Below are 24,214 nucleotides of genomic sequence, written 5' to 3'. Positions count from 1 at the left end.
ATTATGGAATAATTATAGATGTGAAGGAAAATCAGCAGCTAAAGGAAAACTGGGCGGTAGGATAAGCAGTACAAAACCACAGGCAGATATCAGTAGTAAGTTCTGTTGTTCCATTGCATAGTGGGTTCACTATTCCACCACATTGCAAGGTATGCTATCCACGTAACTGGAAGACAAAACTTTGTAAGCACTAAACACAATGAAAGGATAAGGAAGTTAAATTGTAAATTGATTGTCTTTATCAGTTTACATTGTATACATGTGTTAAAATATTGCGCTATATCTCAGAGGATTGTATAAGTGTTACATGCACAGCCTAACTTTTGACTCCTGGTAGCTAAGCTTACAAACTAGCTAGTTTACTCAAAATCATGTGTGATACCACTGAACTCTAACAATGCCCACTTATTTGTTGGTTACCTATAGCAATCAAATGTTTTTAATTGGCTGTATAGAAAGTTATGTTAGTATGCTGACAAATTTAACAGGTGTAGTGTGGAGTTTCTGAGAGCTCAGCAGAGTCAGGTAATATTCCTTGCTGCCCTGGGATCCAAAGGAACATGTAATCAGAGGGCATGCAAAAATCACCATGATCCTAAGCATAAGTGTACCTTGAGAGTTGCTGAGAGGCACACTCACAACAGTCCATTGATCAAAGCAACCATACTCCCTTCCAAACTCAAGAGACAGAGCTGCCTGGGGAAAAGATTTTAAAAAATATTCAAATCATTTTCAAAATTAAATAGCAACCATGCTGTCCAAACCAGATGGAACTTATGGACACATACAGAGATGAGACAGAGTTAATGCCATTATTTGTGTCTTAAACTCAAGTATACCATACTATTAATACTTCCCTGGCCACATTTTTAATGATAAGCTAAGTGGCTTGGACTTTAATTTTTTTTTAAATTTTCAATTAAAAATGTAAAGAATTGTGTGAAATCCAGAGCTGGTGCAGTGGCATATGGAGCTAAGCCTCAGCCTGTAGTGGTGTAATCCCATATGCACGGATTCACATCCTTGTTATTCCACTTCTGATACAATATTCCTACTAATGTGCCTGAAAAGGCAGTCAGGGATGGCTGAAGTCCTCCCACTCACCTTGAAAGAGCCCATGGCTCTTGGCTTCAGACTTGTGGCCATTTGGAGATTGAACCAGTGGATGGAAGATCTGGACCTCCCCTCCCCTCCCCTCCCCTCTCCTCCCCTCCCCGCCCCTCCCCTCCCCTCTCCTCCTCTTTGTAGCTCTGCCTTTCAAATAAAAATAAATAAATATTTAAATCATGTTAAAATCTTTTAAGTAATGAGAATATAAATGTAATCAACAAGATTTTATTTCAGCACCCTTTTGTATGATTGCTCTCAGAAATAGATTCTGAAGAGATGTAAAGTATTATAAAACTATTGTTTATTTAGCGAAACATCATAACAGTACACACAGGTTTTCATTACTCTGTTTTAATGATTTTCTAACATTCCTGACATTTTGTAATTAGAATTGTCACTTCCAAAAAGTACATGACTGATTGACATGGGTTTGATTTAGAAGGAAGATAAAGTTCAGTATTACGAAGTCTTAACAGTTAGGATATAGATTAACACAAAGAGGTATTGTCTGTCTTCTCACTGAGAGGAGAGATGGTAGTTGAATATGGCAGAAACTTTATAGAGCTTTGAATTATTAAAATCACTGCTGTTGCATTTCCAAACACCTATATGAGATACGATACTTTTAACTGGGGTTGTTGTGTGTTAGTCATTAGTAGTCAAAGATGGTCTTCTGCTTTAACTGATAACACAAGTCTCCTGTATTTCCACATAACAGTATCTAAATGTAAGCTCAATGAGAAAAACTGATAGAGTCTGAAGATAAATGAGACATGCAAGCTTTTGACTCTGACCTTGAGATGAGCTTTGGTATTTATGATGTTGAATTATTTACCTCCTTTTAAACAAAGAAACAGCTGCTCTGTGTGGGAGGGAATGTTTAGTTATGACTGAAAAAAAAAAGAGCATCAAAAATTTTTATTTCTTTAGAACTAATATATGCAAGGAATTGCATACTACAAAATGCAAAGCGCTATGATGAAGTTGACAGGATGAGTAAACATGCCCCCTGCCTGGAAGTATGCAGTTGCAGGGCTGGTGAGAAAGAGCATGAAGAAAATAAGTGTTCAAAGCTGCATAAATATTTGCACCCTCATGAGAGTGTGAGAAGATGTGTGTTTCATGTTGTGACTGATAGGAAGCCTTTCATGGCCCACTTTGAACTCTTAGCAGGAACTTTGGAGTGTCCTGGGGGTCTGTCTGCCTTTGTGCACTAGGAATTCTGTTTTCTTAAAAAATAGTAAAGAACACTCTTTGTCCTGACTTTGTTCTCAAAGGGTATCTACCATTTATGGGATTTGGGGAACTTGGTAGAAAAATCACAAACTTTCTTATGTAGCTCATGAGAAAAGCTCACTTGTTTTGAGCCTTTGGCCACTTTCCTTCCTCTTCCTCTTCCTCTTCATAATACCCCCTCATCATCCTCTCCTGCCCCTAATATTTCTTTCCCTTTTACTCCTCTTTCTCTTATCTCCTCTCTTGTCCTTCTTGTAATTTTTTGAGCCAGGAGAGATGAACTCTGAAAAAAAATATATATATATAATGAAATTTGTGGATTCTGACAAGACAGCTTTATTCTAGTGATCTGTTTAGTGAAAATGAAGGAATGAAGACAAATCTAATATTTTGGGTGTTACTCAAAAGTCAGCTAAGCAAGAGGTTTTGAACAATCACAGAGATGGTATGATTTCAGAGACATCAGATTTGCATTTCACAACTTTAAAATCTGTCATTTAAGTCAGGGAATTGTAGAACCCAAAGTGTCAAATCGTAAAGTGTAGTCTCCGAATTGCAGTAAGCATTGCTTGTGGAGTCTCAGTTACACAGCACAATAACCTGCAAATGGTTTAAATGTTCACTGTGCAGGAGCTTTCTTTTTCCCAAGCCATACCTTTAGGAAATAGTCAAGCTAAAGCATTGTTTCTGTGCTGTTCACTTTCATGGTCTATATTTTTGTTTTGGTTTGCTTCTTAAACAATTTTTAATGGCATCCTTTAAATTACTTGCTTTTTGTTCTGTTGTCTCAACGTCACTGTTTCAGAAAAATCCTATGGGTTTTTAAAAATATCTTTTAAAAGTACTCTATGGAAAGTATACTTTCTGATTGAATATCAGTGATATTTTGTAGATATTAAAATCACAAATATTTTGCTCAGATATCCCAAATAGTGGTGATCTTTATCATTAGAATCATTTCATCTATTAAAAATCATTTAAGAATAAGTAACGCTGAAAGAATTACAACCATGTGTTTTATTTAAATGTTATATGTCTGCTTTTCTATTCTATAAAATTTTGGAGATAATTTTTTACAATGGCAATAATGAAAATAATATTGACAGATAATCTTTCTTAAGCACTTACAAATTGTCAAGTATTGTACCAGATTATTCAGTTGAGTCCTCGTAACAAACATATGTGGTAGTGTTATATAATCTTCATTTCCATAAATATATATATATTTGTATATATACATATATATTTTTATTATGTGAAAATTGAAGAGCTAACTTACTCTGCTCACACAAAACTAACAAGTGGCAGAGCTGCTATTTTACCCAAGGAAGTCTAGGTTTGTAACTGTATTTTTTCACTGTATTATAATATGTTAATCAGCACTGTACAAGTATGTTATCAAATATGTTAATCCTATCCTACTTATCAAACATATTATGCTTACCTGTTTATGTTTTATATCCAGAATCATAAAACATGGTATAGATCTATATAAAGCTAATTGCTTTTCTGGTGCTGTACAGTAGAAGTTATAAAGGATGAAATATAACAGGCTTTTAATACATCAGCTGTACTCTTTAGCAGAATGGAATTACGCAAGAGAGTGTTTTCATCCTTGCAAACACATGGACTTCTCTTCAGGGACTCATGTCTCAGACCCACGAGCATCCTCCTAGAGAACTCATTCCAAGTATAGTGGATCTAGGTGTTTTTTTTCTTATTATTTTAATTCATTAATTACATTGTATTATGTGACACAGTTCATAGGTACTTGGATTCTCCCCACCCCTCCCCAAACCCTCCCACCATGGTGAATTCCTCCACCTTGTTGCATAACCACAGCTCAAGTTCAGTTGAGATTCCCCCATTGCAATCATATACCAAACACAGAGTCCAGCATCTTATTGTCCAGTCAAGTTCAACGGCTTCTTAGGTATACCCTTTCTGGTCTGAAGACAGAGCCAACAGAGTATCATCCCAGTCAATTGAAAGCTCCAACATACCATCAGCAAACATTTACATCATTATGGAATTAATTGACATAGTAATGAGTAACCAATATGTTAAAAGTAAATGTGAGTTCTTAACCACCTTCTGTGACCACCTCACTTACATTTCAATTTTAGTTTATACACAACATATAACATTCAAAACATAACATGTTATACATAACATCATATCATCTTAAATTAAGGCAAACATGTGGTATTTAACCTTTTGGGATTGGCTCATTTCCCTTAGCATTATGGTTTCCAGTTTGGCCCATTTGGCCACAAAGAACTGCATTTTGTTTTTTTTAATAGCTGAGTAGTATTCCATGGAGTAGATGAACCATAGCTTTCTTATCCAATCCTCTGCTGATGGGCATTTTGGTTGCTTCCATGTTGTTGCAGTTACTGATTGTGCTGCTATGAACATCGGAGTGCATGTTGGTTTCTCATAAAACAATTGTTCTGGATATATTCCTAGGAGTGCTATTGCTGGATCATACGGTATCTTGATTTTGAGTTGTTTGAATATTCTCCATACTGATTTCCATAGAGGCTGTACCAGCCTGCATCCCCACCAGCAGTGGAGTAGGGTTCCCTTTTCCCCGCAACCTGGCCAACAAGTGTTGTTGTTGCTTTTGTTCATGTAGGCCAGTCTTACTGGCGTTAGGTGGTACCTCATTGATTTTTTTTATTTACTTTTTTTTTATTAATTATTTTGCATTACGTGACAGTTTCATAGGCTCTGGGAATCCCCCTACCCCTCCCCTACCCCCTGGTGGATTCCTCCACCTTGATGCAGTATTACAGTTCAAATTCAATCAAGATTCTTTCCTTGCAAACATACACCAAGCATAGAGTCCAGCTACTTATTGTCCAGATGGGTTGAACAGTTTCTTGGGGAGACCATTTCTGGTCCGAAGTTAGAGCTGGTAGAATATCATCACAGTCAATTAAGAGTCCCAATATAACATCAACAGCAATTTGCAATATTATAGAATTGACATGGTTTTGAGTAACCAGTATGTTTAAAAAAAAAAAGAAAAAGCAAGTCCTAACCACAACCTATGATTAGCTCATTGACATTTCAATTTTAGTTGGTATACAGGACCGGCTGCTATATACCTTAAAATGGCTATAAGGTACCGTTCAGCTGTCTCGTGTCTATTTCATTTTAGTATTTAGCCATTTGTTGTGTTGAAGTACAATTTTGCTGATCTTGGCAGATTTTAGGATAATCTAGACTGGCTTGTAACTCTAACAAGACATTTGTCAACATTTAAGGTGCAGAACATTTTTTTTGGGGGGGGGGGAGTTGTGTGCAGGAAAATCCTCAACACCATGGTGAGGAGTAACTAATCTTTGTGTCCCACCCAGCAAGGCATGAGCCAATCCACGCCAGCTCTTTCCTGTCAGATTTCAAGCTCTACTTTCTGTTGTTTGTCTATTTATTTTAGGTTTTTTTAGTTTATATGATTGTTTGCTGTGAGGGGTTTTCGGAGCGATCCTGATGGTCATTGCAAGGGAGGGTGGGGGTCCAGAGGTGGAGCCAGGCTCGGACCAGAGAAAGCTCTCCTCCTGGTCCCGAAGGACGTTTATTGTTCTTCTGTTTCTGCGGACTGCTCAGGGCTTTTGGTTGTCTTTCCGATGACGTTGGTTTCTGCACGGTAGTGTTTGGAGTTCTTCCATCCCCAGCGAAAACTCCGGTTAAGGGTGGGTGACCTCAGAGTACTCAGCCTCCGAGGGCATCCAATTCCCTGTGGCCTCCTTGGCAGTTGGGATATAGTCCTTGTTGCTCGTATTAATAGTTTGTGGTGAAGGTCTAGGAATCTTCATGGTTGGGATCCAAGCTTCCACCTTACCACCTGCTCCACTCTGGAGTGCCCCCTGCTCCACGCACATGACCTCCTGTTAAGAGGTTGTCAGGATCGCACCCGATTCCCCCCTCATGCATTGGCATAGTAGTTTTACTGTTGTTTAGTGCCACTTTGAGTCTGTTGTCTATGAATTACCAGATTTGATCTTGATAGACTATATTGTACTTTTTTCTCACTCTTTTTATGGTCCTGAAAGATTTCCCTGCACTCCCTCCCCATTACAGGTTAACATAGCGTATTGAGGGTATAGTAGGTTTTACAGTTTTTCGATGTAGATCTTAAGTATTCTGACATTAATTGTTGGTTTGTAGATTATATCGCATTATCTTATTGCATTGGATACAGGTTGTTAGGGATTGCACTAATATTACAATATACAGGTACTATCTTCCAAGTTGTCATCTTTTCGTCTCAGATTAAGGCAAACATGTGGTATTTAACCTTTTGGGATTGGTTCATTTCTCTTAGCATGATGGATTCCAGTCAGGCCCATTTGACCACAAAGAACTGCATTTCGTTTTTTTTAACAGCTGAGTAGTATTCCATGGAGTAAATGAACCATAGCTTTCTTATCCAGTCTTCTATTGATGGGCATTTTGGCTGCTTCCAGGTTTTTGTGATTGTAGATTGTGCTGCTATGAACATAGGCGTGCATGTTGGTTTCTTGTGTAGGAGATGTTTTGGATATATCTCTAGGAGTGCTATTGCTGGATCATATGGTATGTTGATTTTCAGTTGTTTGAGTATTCGCCAAACTGATTTCCATAGAGGTTGTACAAGTCTGCAGTCCCACCAGCAGTGGAAAAGGGTTCCCTTTTCCCCACATCCTCGCCAGCAAGTGTTGGTGGTATTATGTATGTGTGCCGTCCTTACTGGAGTTAGGTGGTACCTCATTGTTGTCTTCATTTGGATTTCCCTTATTGCCAGGGAACTTGAGCATTTTTTCATATGTTTGTTTGCCATTTGGGTTTGTTCTTTTGTGAAATGTCTGCCCATTTCCCATGCCCATTTCTTGAGCAGTTTGTTTGTTCTGGTGTTTTGGTTTCTCTGGAGATCTTTGTGTATTCTGGAGATCAGCCCTCTATCTCCTATGTAGTGTGCAAAGATCTTCTCCCATTCTGTAGGTTGTTTTGTTTACTTTGTTGATTGTTTCTCTAGCTGTACAGAAGCTTCTTAGTTTGATGAGGTCCCAATTGTTTATTATGGTCTCGATTTCTATTGGAAAGCAATACATTTTTAAAGTCATTTCCTTTTAAGGTGTGATATTCCCATCCACTTCCCAGATGTTTTGTTCAGCTGCTGGAACCATCACCATCGTGGCAGTACACATCACTGGGTGAACTCTAATTTGTCAACTCGTCTCTTGAATGGTGGTGTCAAGAACTGATACCTGTGCTCTGGATAGTCTGACTAGCTGTGATTGCAGCTTAATCACTGCTTTTTGTAATCCATGTATTAGCCACCTTCTGAGTAAGATAGGTACTATTTGCTCATATATTGCAATGCATTGAAATTGTCTTGTGACTTTTAAAATAATCATTGGATGCTGGAATTTACATAACTTTTCTAGCATAAAAGAGATGGCAAAAAGTAATGCTATATGGTTGATTTGTGTGTGTAAATGTCTAAATGAGTTACAGATTGGTTTGTCCCCTTCAAATTCGGATCAAACTTCCCAAATGCTGAAGGTTTCTGTTTGAAAACAAACGGGTTTTTGTTTAACCAGTCGGTAGTACAGTAAGCTGCTGTAATAAGCTGAAATCACCAAAAAGCTCAGTAGACACATCTCCTTTGACCTGATGTTACAACTGACAAAAATAATAGAAAAACCAATCAATTCATGTTTTATTAATACCTACAAGATATCTCATAGGGACAATATAAATTTATCCCAGATTTTACATCTTGTCTGACTCTGTTACATTGAACTGATATATAGTGATGAAGTTGAATAAAATTTAGAAGATATTTATGTGGGATTTACTGTCTGTAAAATGCATATGCAGAATACCACAAGAAAGCATTAAGACATGAATTAAGATCTGAATCTTACCACACTGTCATTTCTCCCAGATTTCCTAAGATTTTAAAGTGGATTTAGAAAGTTGAAATATGTACTAGTGTCATCAGAATTTTTAAGTGTGAAATATTAGTGATATTTTAACTTGGAAATCTATACTTATAAAATAGTATGACTGACAACAGGTGTTGAAAACAAGGTACCAGGTGATGAGTTTATTTGTAGTTTCTCACTTCATACTCAGAAAAAAAATGAACAACTTCTGGTCTATGTTTAATTTAGCTCATTTGAGTGAAAACTAACTGAAACTCTGAGATTATAAATAACTTCCAAAGGACCAAACAACACTTAAAGGCAATATCTAAAACTAGGTCTGGAAATTTTCCAAGAATGAGCTTAATCATTTGTGGTTTGTATATGATTTTTATATTAATAAACATGTCAGATACTAACAGAACTCTTTACTTGTTTATACTGAAAGTAGACACTTGACTGTGTTTTATTAACCTGCCCATTCTCCTTGGGAGTATTACTTAGTATTCATTGAACCTTAGGGATTCTTACCTCCTAAAATTCACGACCAGCTTCTACTACTGCAATAAAGAATCACCTGCAGAGTTTATAGTGAACGGAGTGAGAAGAGGGGATAGTGATAGATCAGTAGCACTTAGCATCAAACCAATGAGGTACTGTAAAGTTGGTGTTCCAGTTTTTTAACCACTATTGAAAAATAGCCTCAGTATGAACAATGTAAATTCAAATTCATTAAGCACAGTTAAACACCCAAAATTCTGGCTGTGTTCATGGATCCAGAAGGGACCACACTGAAGAGTACCTACAAGCAAAATAAAAACTGTTTCCACACTTTCTTCTCCATTGAAAATAAAGGGAAGAAAGGGCTGCACAACAGCTATATTCCATTCAGGATCATGCATATCCTATGAGAAGAAAAAAACCCTTAACCAGCAAGATAAATAATACAAAACATCTCTTACAGAAAAGAAAAATAGTAGTGTGGGTATCACTTCATTATGCACTCTCATAATTTTTTCACAAGAATTACACGTTTGATTTTTCCCAACTTGTCATTTAAATAACAATCATAAGTCTGTTTCTATTTAACTTAGTTGAACTTGGATTAAATGCACCTTGTTATTTTAATCACCATCAGTGTTTATATCATAAGCATACAGTTTTCCCATTTCCTTGGCAGAAACAAAGAAAAATTTCAAGCCCAAATCATTAAGAAATAATCATATATATAAAATTATGGTTTATTTTATTAGATTGGTGTTTAATTATGTATTGCATGTATTTTTCAACTGAATATTTACACATAAATTAATCCAGCCCATAACAGGAGCACTAATGGAATGTTCTGTCCAAACAGCAACAGATGGAAAGCGTGCAGCTGTTGCAGACAACCTGTTTTTGAGCCCAGGCCTGATAACCCAAAATGGTCCGGAAAACATGGCTCCTGCCCTTCACTCACATCTGTTGAGCTTATGCTATTTCTTTTCTCTCTTGCTTAGGACTTACTTATTTGAAATACAGAGCTAGTGAGACAGTGAGACAGGCAGACAGACAGAAGAATGCAGAAAGATAGGGCAATAGGTAATTTCCATCTATTGGTTCACTTCTCAAATTGCTGCAACAGATGGAGCTGTGCCAGGCAGAAACTGGGAGCTTTTTTCCAGGTCTCCCATGTGGGCTCAGGGACCCAAGCATTTGGGCCATCTTCTGCTGCTTTCCCAGCTTCATTAACAGGGAGCTGCTGGTTCAGAAGTGTAGCATCTGCGACTCAAACCTTTGCACATGCAATGACTTAACCCCTTTTACCACAACACTGAACAACTGAGCTTCTTCTATTTCAAGTCAAAATTTTATCAGTGTTTGTTACAAAGTATCAAGTAGGTTTCTAAATTAGAAATCTGAAAACAAACAGTAAATACCAATAGTATAAGATGTTCTTTTTATAAGTACTTGATAAATAGCAAACACATTTATGAGTTTATATTTTCATCAGCTCTCAAATAGATCTCTTACAAAATGTATATGAAATAATAAAATAAATAATCCATTGTGTTTTCAAATTTGGACTGTCTAAAATTTTATTGGGTTTCTTTTTGTATGAGTTCCGCTTTTCATATGAAATTTCTGTTATATGAAAAAAAATTGATTTTTTTCATGATCAATTACAGCCAAAAATGTTCTTACCTGATTGGACCCATAAAGTTCTACTTGCTTTGTGTTATAACTGAGTTACTGGAAAACAGAGTTTGGTCATTTCTTTGTTACACAAAAGGAAAAATATTAGAAACATACCTTGATATGATTCCAGTGAATAAACAAGCGTTTGTATGATGAGCTCATATTTGATTCTTTGTTCCTCTATAAATTACTTTCTTCCATCTGCCAATCAAAATGCTATAGTGAATATCACTTGATGACACCAATAAGAAATGTTTATGAAAATATTGACTAGGAGGTAATTTATTGGAATTTGGGGAATTAAAATGAGTATGGAGAATGGATATGATAAGCTAGGTCTATGGGTTGTTGAAAGACCTCAATCAATCTACCATTGTTAGTTACACTGAGGGAGTGTTTCTGGTAGTGCTCTTGGCTCTGTCACATCCATAATGTTCATCATTACTTTATATATTTAAGACCTGAAGAATACACTAAATACACAGGAATGCAAAATTATCAGGCTCCATAGACTGACTCTAAAGGTTTTGTATCAAAGTAAGAGCCCCCAAATCATATGTATTACTTACTAGTTTAACCATTGCTTATGTAAAAAAGGACATTGTCGCAATCCAAACAATGCTGTGCACCAAATGATGAAGAGAATTTCTGTGTGAGTGAGGCAGTGGAGGAGAGAAGATGAAGAGAGAGGAATTAGAGAGCGAGCTAGAGAGCGAGCAAGAGAGAGAGAGAAAAGGAAGGAAAGAAGGAAGAGAGGAAAGAAGGGAGGGAGGGAGGGAGGAAGGAAGGAAGGATGGATGGATGGAAGGAAGGAAGAGAATTCTGTAAAAGAGAGTGGAAACTGCTGAGAAACAGGAATAAAAATAGAGGAAGGTAGTGCATTCCCTCAGATTCCCTCTTTGTAGACCCTGGACTACTACAATGTTTAGTTCTTCTTGTCTCATTTCTCTCTCTCTCTCTCTCTCTCTCTCTCTCTCTCTCTCTCTCTCTCTCTCTCTCACCCTCACTCTCTCTAGCTCTCTCTCTCTCCCTAACTCCCTGTCTCCCTCCTTCTCTCCCAAGTCACCATTTCTAGATTATATTGTCTCTATTTGATATACAGCACCCCTAGTTCATTCTCTATGCACTTAAAGCAATGCTACTTAAGCCACTCCTTCTACATTCTATCTGCTAATTCTGAACCCTTTTGTTTCTGTCCTATTCTGACAACTATCAATCTTTGAAAGAAGAAAACCAAACTTTTTTCTTTTTTACCAAATTTTTTTATTATTTATTATTTTTAATTCATTAATTACATTGTATTATGTGACACAGTTCATAGGTACTTGAGTTCTCCCCACCCCTCTCTATACCCTCCCACCATGGTGGGTTCCTCCACCTTGTTGCATAACCACAGCTCAAGTTCAGTTGAGATTCCCCCATTGCAAGCATATACCAAACACAGAGTCCAGCATCTTATTGTCCAGTCAAGTTCAACGGCTTCTTACGTATACCCTTTCTGGTCTGAAGACAGAGCCAACGGAGTATCATCCCAGTCAATTGAAAGCTCCAACATACCATCAGCAAACATTTACATCATTATGGAATTAATTGACATAGTAATGAGTAACCAATATGTTAAAAGTAAATGTGAGTTCTTAACCACCTTCTGTGACCACCTCACTTACATTTCAATTTTAGTTTATACACAACATATAACATTCAAAACATAACATGTTATACATAACATCATATCATCTTAAATTAAGGCAAACATGTGGTATTTAACCTTTTGGGATTGGCTCATTTCCCTTAGCATTATGGTTTCCAGTTTGGCCCATTTGGCCACAAAGAACTGCATTTTGTTTTTTTTAATAGCTGAGTAGTATTCCATGGAGTAGATGAACCATAGCTTTCTTATCCAATCCTCTGTTGATGGGCATTTTGATTGCTTCCATGTTTTTGCAATTACTGATTGTGCTGCTATGAACATCGGAGTGCATGTTGGTTTCTCATAAAACAAGTGTTCTGGATATATTCCTGGAAGTGCTATTGCTGGATCATACGGTATGTTGAATTTGAGTTGTTTGAATGTTCTCCATACTGATTTCCATAGAGGCTGTACCAGCACGCAGCCCCACCAGCAGTGGAAAAGGGTTCCCTTTTCCCCCCCGCAACCTGGCCAACAATTGTTGTTGGTGCTTTTATTCATGTGGGCCAGTCTTACTGGCGTTAGGTGGTACCTCATTGATGTTTTAATTTGGATTTCCCTTATTGCCAGGGAACTTGAGCATTTTTTCATATGTTTGTTTGCCATTTGGGTTTGTTCCTTTGTGAAGTGTTTGCCCATTTCCCGTGCCCATTTCTTGAGTGGCTTGTTTGTTTTGACATTTTGGTTGTTTTGTAGCTCTTTGTATATTTTGGAGATTAGCCCTCTATCACCTATGTCATGTGCGAAGATCTTCTCCCATTGTGTGGGTTGCCTTTTTACTTTGTTGATTGTTTCTGTAGCTGTACAGAAGCTTCTTAGTTTGATGAGGTCCCAATTGTTTATTTTGGTCTTGATTTCTACTGCAATTGGAGTCTTTTTTAGGAAGTGAGGGCCTACCCCTAAGTGTTGCAGTGTGTTTCCAACATTTTCTTCCAAAAGTTTGAAGGTTTCTGGATGTAGGTTTAGATCTGTTATCCATTTAGATCTGATCTTAGTGTATGGTGAGAGATGTGGATCTATCTTTTTGTTTCTGCAGGCTATTAACCAGTTGTCCCAACAGCATTTATTGAACAGACCTTCCCATTTGCCTGGGTTGTCGTTTGTCTTTTTGTCAAAGATTATTTGGCTGTACCTGTTTGGGTTCCCTTCTGGTGTTTCTATTCTGTTCCATTGATCTTCCTCTCTATCTTTGTGCCAGTACCACGCTGTTTTGATAACCACTGACCTATAGTATGTCCAGAGGTCCGGAACTGTGATTCCCCCTGCTAACTTCCTGTTCTTCAGGATGGTTCTAGCTATCCGTGGTTTTTTGTGTTTCCAGATGAACCTTTGGATCATTGTTTCCACTTCCATGAAGAATGTCTTGGGCAATCTCATTCGTATTTGAGAACGAAAACAGATACTCTCATAGCAAAGAGAAATTAGAAGAATATGCCAGCACAAAACCAGCTCTACAAAATCTCCTTAGAAATGCACTAAATCCAGAAAAAAAGGAGGTGAATCATAAGCAAAGATGGCAAACAGGAAGGTCTCCCCACTAAAGTCCACACAAGGAAGGGCAATTACACAGATATCGACACCCATGAAAACCAAACTTTTATCTCAGGGTTGCCAATGTTCTTAGGAATGTAACAAAACCTTGAAGTCTGATACTGTTTCTATACCAGGGAGGAACAGCATGCATAGATGTATTAATAGATGCTTTTGTCAGAGGGACACTTTGTTTAAGAGTTGAAGGTTCTGAGGTTTCAGATCTCCAAAGATGAATTGTTTGCCCCATTTGTGATGCTAGAGAGAATTTAACAGCTATGGTTAATTTACCCTCTCATTATTATTACAAAGCCTTTTCCTCATTTAATTTTGGTATATCATTCCTAAAATATTTGCTCTGGTGAGCAAAATCAAATAGTAAAGTTTCACACTCCATTTAGCAAACTAATATAATCTGTCATCAGGAAATTAAACACTCAGGATAATGTTATGAAAAGACTTTACTCTCCAGGTGCAAAGGTGATCAGACCTTGGTGCCTCAATTCATACCAGTAAGTCTCAACGTTTGAAAGAAAGTCTAGAACACAAGTATTCTAATACTAAAAGTTTTCATAAAGTTAAATTTCTTAAGTTACCTTTTGTCTTTCCAGTCATAATGGGAAACCTTCCTGCCTCCTTAAATCTGTATTGCAATGTTGTGCCACGCACTCTGCAGTACAATCTGGATTTAGATTATAGGTTGCTTAGTGACAATAATATAACTTGCAAATGTGACTGTTTTCCCTGAAGAATGAAAATAGGGTCTCACGGGGACAGCTACTCCTTTTGTCCTTTTCTTGATGGGCAAAACTGAGTGTGATGAGCTTAACCACAAGCCATCTCCAAGGATGGATAGACACAGCTCCTTTTCCTTGTGGTGGCCTCTCATTTTGATGAATGAATTTCCCTAAAGTACATTCACCTTAACAAATACACAAAGAAATAAAAGGCTAAATCATTAGGGAACATTATGGAATGAACTATTGTAGGTTAAGTACTGGAAGGGATTACAACTTTCATCTCTGGTAAATGGTATCTAATCCATGCCTTGGATTGCCTTCAAGTATACTTGAAATTGCACTTAATCTGGTCTTTTGTAGGCTGTATTTTGCTACCCAATAGAATGATAACAGCTTATTTCCAAAATTACTAAAGAATATGGAATATTCTACTAGCTGCATAGGCAAAGCTCTCTAAAAGTTCAGAAAGCATTATCACTCCCAAAATGAACTAGTTTGAAACTTTCAGAGATAAAACAGAATGAATGAGATCCACAAGAATTTCAAAACTATGGAAAATTAAACTTATGTATAGTAAATATAACTTACTAATGTTTTAATATATTTTCCTAGAATTTTAGAATGAATGTTAAAGGATGAGTTTGTTTGCATGATATTCTACCAATCCTAGAGTCCTTTATTGTGGAAATGTCAAGGGGAAACATTTCTTTCTAAAGTCTTATAACTACTGTAACATTATCCAGGAAAACAATGAAAAGCAGCTTTTCAGGCATAGTGGTCTAAGCTGCCACCTCTGATGCTGGCATTCCATATCAAGACAGCTTCGTGTCGAAGCTTTTCAGCTTCTGATTCAGCTCCTGAAAATACATCTGGGACAGCAATGGAAGATGGCCCAAATGACTGGGCCCCAGCCACACTCATGGGAGACTTGGGAGGCTCCTGGCTTCAGCACTTCTCTCTATCCCTTCTCCCTTCTCCCTCCTCTCTCCACCTTTCCCCCCTGCTCTTTCTTCTCTCTTATTTCCTTCTGTACATTTCTATGACACTGACTTCCAAATAAATAAATTACTTTTTAAAAAATCAACCTTTGGGAGTTGGTTTGTGGGATTATGGCATAATGGATTAAGCCACTGCCTGTGACACTGGCATCCACTATGGGCACCTGCTCGAGTCCTGGCTGTCCACTTCCTGTTCATCCCCTAGCTAATGCACTTGGGAGAGCAGTGGAGATGACCCAGACAGTTAGACCTTTTATACCTACATGTCATTCTTAAAGGAAGTTCTAGTTTCCTGGCCTGGACTCATTTGAGGGGTGTACTAGGAGATGGAAGAGCTCCCTTTTTCTGTCTCTTCCACCCTTCCATAGTTCTTTCTGATATAAAATGAAATGAAAATAAATATGTTTTAAAAACACTTTAATAGTTTGTATTGATAACAATTTCAGCAGAAAAAATAATATCAGGGCATATAGATATAAAAATAGACTACATTAGAAGTTCTCAAACTTACTCTGGTGAACTTTTTCTTGTAGTGTTTTTAAAGTGTTTATTTGAGTCAGAAAAATATGTCATAGTTTTATTGTGCAGTTAGGGTAAAATAATTAAGAAATATGTATGTGTGGTTTTGTTTGTGCTGAAATCGATTCATCTATTCAAAAGATACAGAGACAGAGAGAAAGGAAGACGTTACATCCACTGATTTACTCCCCAGAAGTCTGCCAGTGATCAGCCCTGGGCTAAGCCACTTCCATGAGCCAGGAGCTTCCTTTCAGGTTCCTGACATGGGGCAGCAACACAAGCTGTTGGGTCATTATTTTCTCTGGCCATTCCTAGGAAAAGAAGCAAGTGGAATCCAAACTGGTGACCATGGGTGTGATGCCCCAGCATTCCAAGTACTGGTTCTTACCTGCTAAATCACAATGTTGACTCATAAATACATTGATAGTTAACTGAAAATTATAAACTATCCTGAACTGGCTATGCAGTGTCTTTAGTTTTGTTGTAGTTCTCTTCCAAGTGTATGTTAATCCCACAATGCCTTTGTGAGTTTACTGTGGTGCCCTGAAGAATGTAAACCCACAGTTTGTAATCAGGGCCTAGAGAGCTCCCAGAAGGTATTGAATCTACACGGAAAGCTGAATGGTGTTAGAGATCCCAGAGGCACTGAAAGTTGTGCTTTAGGAGGTAAAACAATAGAAATAATCATTGAAGAAACGTTTCTTAACAGAGATACTGAAGTATGAGGAAAGAATTTAAATACTGTGATATATCAATGGGAATGGAAATTTAGACATGATTTTCTCAACAAAGGAGATTGGGGAAACAAGTGATATACATCATAGTGCTCTTGAGTTTCTAGTTTAAAATGAAGAAATACTGCACTTATAAAAACATTTTGTTGAAATACAGTGTGTGTACCAGGAAATGCACATAAGTGTGAAGATAAAGGAGTTTTTGGTTCTTTGATCAAACTTACAACTAACCATGAAAGTTGAGAAAAATGAGAAAAAATGTGGTTTCTGGGAAACTTATGAATAATGAGATTGACATTGGAGAAAGCTTGTTGTAGATACAATTTTGTTCCTCTAAATACCTCATGTTATAATCTTTAAAAAGCCCTTGTAATTTGACTTATAAAGTTCTGTTTTGCTTGAGAGAAAGAGGGAAGGAGAAAACATTCTCATCTACTTACTCCCCAAATGCTTACAGCAGCAGGACTGTGATTGGCTTAAGCAGAGAGCTGGGAAATGAACACAAGTTGGAAAAGGAAAAGACAGGTCTCCCATGTGTTGGTATACATGTTACAGGAGCCATTTTTGCTCCCCTGCATTGGAGGGAAGCTGGAGGTAGGAATCCCAGATCTTCTGAGGTGGGACATGGACATCTTAACCACTAGGCTAAATGTGCCTTCCCCAGTGATAAGATCTTTAAAGTAGTAACTAAGACAGACTGAAGTCCTTAAGCTGAGCACTACCTGACTTATGTCTTTACAAGAAGATAAAATGAGGAAGACATGGATACACAGAAATGGAGACGAGATTAAGAGATGGAGGGAAGAAGATCATCAGCATGTTTATCAGGCAGTCCTCAGGAGAAGCCATCTCTGCTGACCTGGATCTCACAATTTTGGCCTATACCTGTTCCCTGTGAGAAAACAAAATTTTATAGCTGAAACGGTTCTGTCTCTGGTGCTTTGTCATGGTGGCCCAAGGGAATTAATACAGCATCATAGCATATACTATGAGATGTAGACTGAAGCATGAGATATGAATGTACTTGAAACCAAGAGAGGGAAAGCTATTCAAACTGAAAACATACATGCACGGAGTGCGGGATAAGAAAAACATAACTTTACCTAGTAGTGAGACTGAGACACGTATGGCCAGAGCAGATGGTGTGTAGATTTCATGGTAATGGAAAACAAGCAGGTCAGGGATTCTGAAAGCTATCACAGGTCACATAAAGATGAGAAGTAAAACTTAATGAGAAGATCCTTAGGTGTTTGAAACAACAGGGCTTCAAAGATGTTTCATGAGATTTGTCAGTAAGCTTAAAAACATGTTTAATGGAATTCTGATAGTGGACAATGAATGGATGGATAGGAATATAAAAAGTAGGTGTAATATCCTGTATCTTAAAGTTTGGTGGATTGCTGGGGTTAACATATGGTTTTAGTGTTCCTCCCCAACCCCACCCCTGCCCATGACTTTGTGTTTTGTTATTTAACTCTAGTTTTGAGATAGTAAAAGCATGAAAATGTATTCTGATTGTGGTATTTAAAGGTGGTGCCTAGAGGAAGGTTATCAGCTCAACTGTGGTATAGTTTAAGGTATTCAGTTCATGTATTTCTCCTTGGACACTAATTAATTATTTCAAAAATATCCTTATGAGATCATGAACTAAGCCCCACATAGTCTCTCTCTGGCTTCTGAGATGTGATTACTTCTTGCCTTACACATTTCTGCCATTGCCCTTGGCTGTGGTCATGCAGTCTAAGGGAAACTCCTAAGAGACTCTTTGGCATGCAGTCACAAAGTCAGACCTCCAAAATTGAGGTAAATAGAACCTCATTTTCTTCATGAATGACCTGCCTCAAGTATTTTGTTACATCAACTAAAAACTAGTATAGTGGTGAAATGAACAAGTAGCCTTAGTAAAAACAGTGAATTCAGTTGGTGATTGACAGAACAAGGCATGTGGGATTTGATGGAGAACAAGCGTTGAGATCACACAGTCATTGGTGTGGAAGGCAAGGGTATGGAGAAGCTAAACAAAGGCAGCATTTGCACAGGGAAGGAGTAAGAAGAGAGGAAGCAGGAAACATTTCTCCAAAATGTGGAAAAGGACAACTTAGGCTCTGAGGATTCTCAAAATTTCCCTATGAAAATAGTGTCCTAAGAAAAAGTCTCCTAACTGGTTTGTGAGAAAGTCTCACATACGATGGTATGTACTCTTTGATTTGCATGAGCTGGAAACATCAGAAAAAGATGAGTAACTTTGTTGGAGCTCTACACCCACATAGGAGACACAATAAACAATTAAATAATTAATGCAAGACAGGTACAAAGAAATAAAACAGTGCATTAGTTACTATTTCCAGGAGTATAGCCTCTAAACTGCTGAGTGATACCTTTAGCACTTGTTTCTGAAACCCTGTTTGTGTATGTATTCGGTTAAAGAATTTTCTAGATGTGATGATAATTATGTGAATATAAAACAATGAAAAGGTACATTTTTAGAACTTCTGACTTTTGTATGTATAAATTAAAATTTCTTATTTGGATATATTTTTAAGAAAAATATACAGAAGAAATAATAGTGTAACATAATGCACACTTAATCATATGTATGTATGTATGCATATATATATATATATATATTTTTTAAGTTCTAAAGCTGTGGAACATTATAGATATGTGCCCCAAATATAATTATTTATAAAACTCTGCATAATTTCAGTCTTCTCTGAAATATATTAAGCATTCTTTGTGTTGCCTTTCTCTCCCTCTTCTTGAACAAATGCCTTGCAAGTTTGCACAAGGACTTTATGTCCTAATGGAACCCAAAGTATTTTACTTATGTCCCCCTCATTATTCATAATAATTCCAAATGCTATCTTCAAAGCAAATATTTATTAACTTGTGTAGGAAGAGGAGCAAGAGAATACAAGTTTTCTAAATTTTAGTTCTTCATAGAGCACCAAAGACTCTTTAGAATTATTGGTGTGGTGCAATTTAAAGACTTCAAGGGCTGGAGCAATGGCATAGCCCATTAATCCTCCTCCTACAACAATGGAATACTGTATGGGTACTGGTTCAAACCCTGACTGCTCCATTTCCAATCCAGCTCCTGGGAAAGCAGCACAGGATGGACTAAAGCCTTGGTTCCCTGCACCAACATGTGAGATGCGGAAGCCCCTGATCCCGGCTTCATCTCAGCTCTGGTTGTTGCTGAGTTTGGGGAATGAGCCAGCAGATAGAAGGTGTTTCTGTCTCTTTTTGTCTCCATGTATCACTTTCAAGCAAAATAAACAAATCTTTAAAAAAAAAAAGAAAGAAAGAAAGAAAGAAAAACCCCGTGGTGAATCAGTCATGTTGCCATGTGTACCATTGGCCGAGCTCCTCCTTCATCCTCTGCACTTGGATTGCTTTCTGGTCAGCATCACTCCCTGAAAGGCCACGGAGAGCTGATGGCTGCAAAGCTGAATCTCTTTATGTTAGTATCGAGCAAACAGTGGACTAGCATCATGTACTGGAATCTATGAATATCTTTATTTACAAAGCCAGAGTGGACATTTTGAGAAACAACCTGCCACATTTGCATTGGCTCTGTTCCTCACAGCTCTGAGTTTGATTCTCATCCTATCAATAATCTTGCTTTCTCCTTTTTCTGTTTTTAATTTCTACAAGGTTATTGTCAGTGTCAGAAAATGTAAACCTCAAGCATAATTGAATCATACTCGGCATGTGTGTGAGGAGGAAAGAAGTTTCTTAATGAAACAAAGGCAAAAGCATTCATTCAAACTAAGCTAATTTGATTACATAAGGAAAAGTTTACCTTCTCTGGCAATTTTGATTGAATTTTAACAAAATTTAAAATTTGCTGTTAAACTTGTATGATCCTTTGGCCAGCAGCACTTCACAGCTTGGCTTGTGGTCTAAAGTGCCTGTCAGATAGAGGAATGTCTTCGTTGGAAGCAGTCAAAATCACCAAAAGTGACTGACCCATGGGGACAAGTAGAAATCTCCCAATTTTGTCACAAACCCTTTCACTGTTTGGGAATTGTAAAGCTCAAATTATACGCTGAGGGATGACAGGAAGGGCTCGTTTGGCTTCACAGAACTCCCCCGACTTCAGCAAGCCTGCAGCACCAGAGACGGTAAGACTTGCGTTGTATTTATTTCAGCTTGTCGTTGCTGGGAAAGGTTGGTGGAACGGTTAGTCCTAAAGATGTGTCTAGCATTCCTGCTCTGCACACCAGTGATTCTCTGCATCTTCTAATCCTACCCTCTAGAGAATGATACAATGATTTTAACGGAATAAGTGACATTTGATTTAGTGGCTCATCTCCTGTCTTGTAATGGTTACCCATCTTCTTTCTTGTAGCTCTCAGCAGTTGGAGGAAAACTGACATTTACTATATCCTATGACCTCGAGGAAGAAGAAGAAGACATAGAACGTACCCTGCAGCTTATGATAATCTTAGAGGTAGAGTCCTTGAGCCATTCTTCATGTCCATCCATATGGAATCTTTACCTTGTTTGATTTGGGTGTGCTACTTTTGACATGGGCAAGCTTGTTTTACATTAATATCAACTATGCCATAGTGGAAAAATGTACTTTAGAGTTTTTTTATTCTCCCACATTTCACTGTTAGGCATATTTAACAAGCCAAGAACAGTTACTGGGTCCTCATTACAAAAGGTGGCCTATACACCAAATTTGTAATTAAAATTTAGAATGTAATGACAATGTTTCCAAGAATGCACACATGACAATATTTAAGTGAATGTATGTTTACATAGTTATATATTTCCATCTCCCCTTAACTTTTGTTGATGTAAGGTAGAAGTAAATTAAAAAACAAAACTGATTTACTTCAGTTTATTTTTTGCTTCAACATCCTAATTTAGGCAAAAAAAAAAAGGTATAGGACAAATTCTTTACAATACACAGAGCTCATAGACAATTTCCCATGTGGAAAACATGTAGGTATCATAGGTACTGTCTTTCATATGTTTTTTTCGAGTAGCTTGTACTCTCAAACTCAAAGACGCATACTTGAAGCATGTTGTCATTCCAAGTGAATAGGTATTATTTTGTCATCAGGCTGTTATGTACTTTGTCTTGAATCTTTTATGAGAATCAGTGAGAAAGTTCCAAAATGCCTCCTTGAAATGAGTGTTTCCAGGGTTGGATAATTAGGTGTACGGATATAAAACTATCATTTCGTGGGATTCATTAAGCATAAAGGGAGTCTCTGGGTGTCAAATGTGGGCAACTTACATATCATTCTTACGAATGCAGTAAGAAATGGGTGATGTACATGTCTGTGTGCTCGAATGTTGTGAACCTGTTGTGACTGTTTGAACGCAGGCCTTTTCTTGTTTTTCCCCATTTGTCAGAGTCTTGTCAAATAATAGCTTAATTAACTGAAATTTCTTTTTCATCGTCCTTTGCAACCTTTACCCATTAGAAAATAATGCATTTCAAGTACATAATGTTGTCATGTATTAAAAATCAAGCATCTTGTAATTTTAGTTCTTGTAATTAATGCAGATTTACAGGTTGCCAACTATCTTATTATTGTAGAGCTATTGGGGAGAGCAAGGTCATTCAAGTTCAAGAAAATTATACTTTGTAGTGTTTCTGGCTAAGACTAATGCTCACGTTGCGTGGCCTTCCCTGTATGGATACCAGAAGCACACTTAATGATAGCAAAATTCAGCTAGAATTAAAGACCTGTTGAGATACCTTACACTCTGTCAGATCCTCCTAGTTTTAGCCTCTAAACACTTTCTGCTTTTAGGGAAATGGCTTGAGAATCAGCACAGCCCAAGAAGAAGTCTACCTTCAGCCATCTGAAGAGCACGTTCACGTACTGTCCCTTAAAGAAGAATCATTTGGCAGATACGACACACACATTCCAATCAACAGAAGAGAATTTATGACAGTGCTGACAAATGTAAAGCGAGTCCTGATACAGATCACATACAGCTTTGGGATGGATGCCATCTTCAGGTAAAAGCAAGAACTGCATCTCCCCTTGCGCACAGGTTCATCTTCAGGCAAACATTCACTGGCTAGAACACTCTAAATCTCTAGGATTTATGATCTTCACATAGCAAATAGGAATAAGCACCAATTTTTTGAACAATATCCCTAATATGCAAAAGTATGTTAAATGTATAGAATAGATTCCTCTTGTTGCTTAATGTACTTGATGGCTCACTAGCCGTATTGCCACAGCTTTTAGGGGGAAAAATGTTTCTTAAATGGAAAATACCATCCTAGAAATTAAAGTCATTGTTCACAGTGGCTTAAATTGTGGGAATCATACAAAATTTAATTTTGGAAGTCCAATATACAAAGCTGTTTACAATGTGTTTTGTTCCATTAATTAACTTGCTAGAATTTGACAGAACAGCATATAATTCAGGATAAGACATGTGAACCTCTTCATTCACTCTTTTTCATCTTTGTATCCCATTGCTCTTTATAAAACACTGCATGACCATAACAACTACATGATATAGAGGAGAGAAAGAAGTTTTGGAGGGTCCGGCGCAGTGGCCTAGCGGCCAACGTCCTCATCTTGAACGTGCTGGGATCCCATGTGGGCACAGGTTGTAATCCCATCCAGCTCCACTTCCCATCCAGCTCCCTGCTTGTGGCCTGGGAAAGCAATCGAGGACGGCCTAAAGCCTTGGGATCCTGCACCTGCATGGGAAACCTAGAGAAAGTTCCTGGCTCCTGGCTTCAGATCTGTACAGCACTGGCCTTTGAGGTCGCTTGAGGAGTGGATCATTAGACGAAAGTCTTCCTCTCTGTATATCTGACTTTGCAATAAAAATAAATAAATCTTTAAAAAAAGAAGTTTTGGAGCCAAACTGAGCACGGATTCAGCAAGCTGTGGACTTATTAGATATGTGAGCTTTCTCAAGCATTGGTTTTTGAATGACTCGACTCCTGTAAGTACGAAGTAGAGATAATAAGGCATACAGAGTCCCTGTGAAAGCGAGATGTGATAATTACATGAACTGATCATTGCCTAAACACTTCGCTGCAATAGCTTCTTTTCATTTTTCATTATTTAAAGTGAGAATTCCTCTGTTTGAACACAATATGGCCTATATCCAACTGACCCTAGGTTACTATTTCTATTTTTAAAACAATGATATTTTTGCCTAAAAACTGAAAGAAAATTATTGAACTATTTGTGTGTTCACTCATTCATTCTTTGAAAAGACAGACAGACATGGAAAGAGAAAGATTGCCCATCTAGCTAAATCACTCATCATGACATCAGCACTTGGGATGGGGTCAGATACATACCGGAGGCTGACACTGAATCCAGGTCTCCCACGTGCATGACAGGGACTCCTGCCTCCGAAGGTGCACAGTAGCAGAACGCTGGATCCAAAGCACAGCGCTGTGACTCCAAACAAACACTCCAGTGTGGATGCAGGGATCCCAACCGTGCTATCTTGACTGCTATAACCGTCACCTGCCTTTGTTTTGATAGGATTTTAATCCGAATGATTAATGAGCTCTTGTTAAAAGATGTATTTATTTTTGTGAAAAGTTAAATAT

At 37.7% G+C, this 24,214-nt stretch overlaps 1 protein-coding gene across 4 annotated transcripts in view; it reads left to right on the top strand.

Annotated features, from left to right (window-relative positions):
* LAMA2 (laminin subunit alpha 2) overlaps nucleotides 1-24,214 on the top strand; it is a 634,064-nt gene that overhangs the window by 325,335 nt on the left and 284,515 nt on the right. For all 4 annotated transcript variants that reach the window (XM_058676547.1, XM_058676596.1, XM_058676658.1 and 1 more), the window contains exons 13-14: nucleotides 21,008-21,109; nucleotides 22,431-22,642. In XM_058676547.1, the coding sequence (XP_058532530.1) occupies nucleotides 21,008-21,109; nucleotides 22,431-22,642 (314 nt within the window). The remainder of the gene's footprint in view (nucleotides 1-21,007; nucleotides 21,110-22,430; nucleotides 22,643-24,214) is intronic.

The sequence above is a fragment of the Ochotona princeps genome, chromosome 1 (genome assembly GCF_030435755.1).
Source record: "Ochotona princeps isolate mOchPri1 chromosome 1, mOchPri1.hap1, whole genome shotgun sequence".
Lineage (NCBI taxonomy): Eukaryota > Metazoa > Chordata > Mammalia > Lagomorpha > Ochotonidae > Ochotona > Ochotona princeps.
Note: the sequence above shows the minus strand (reverse complement) of the source record. Positions and strands in the feature narration are given on the sequence as shown.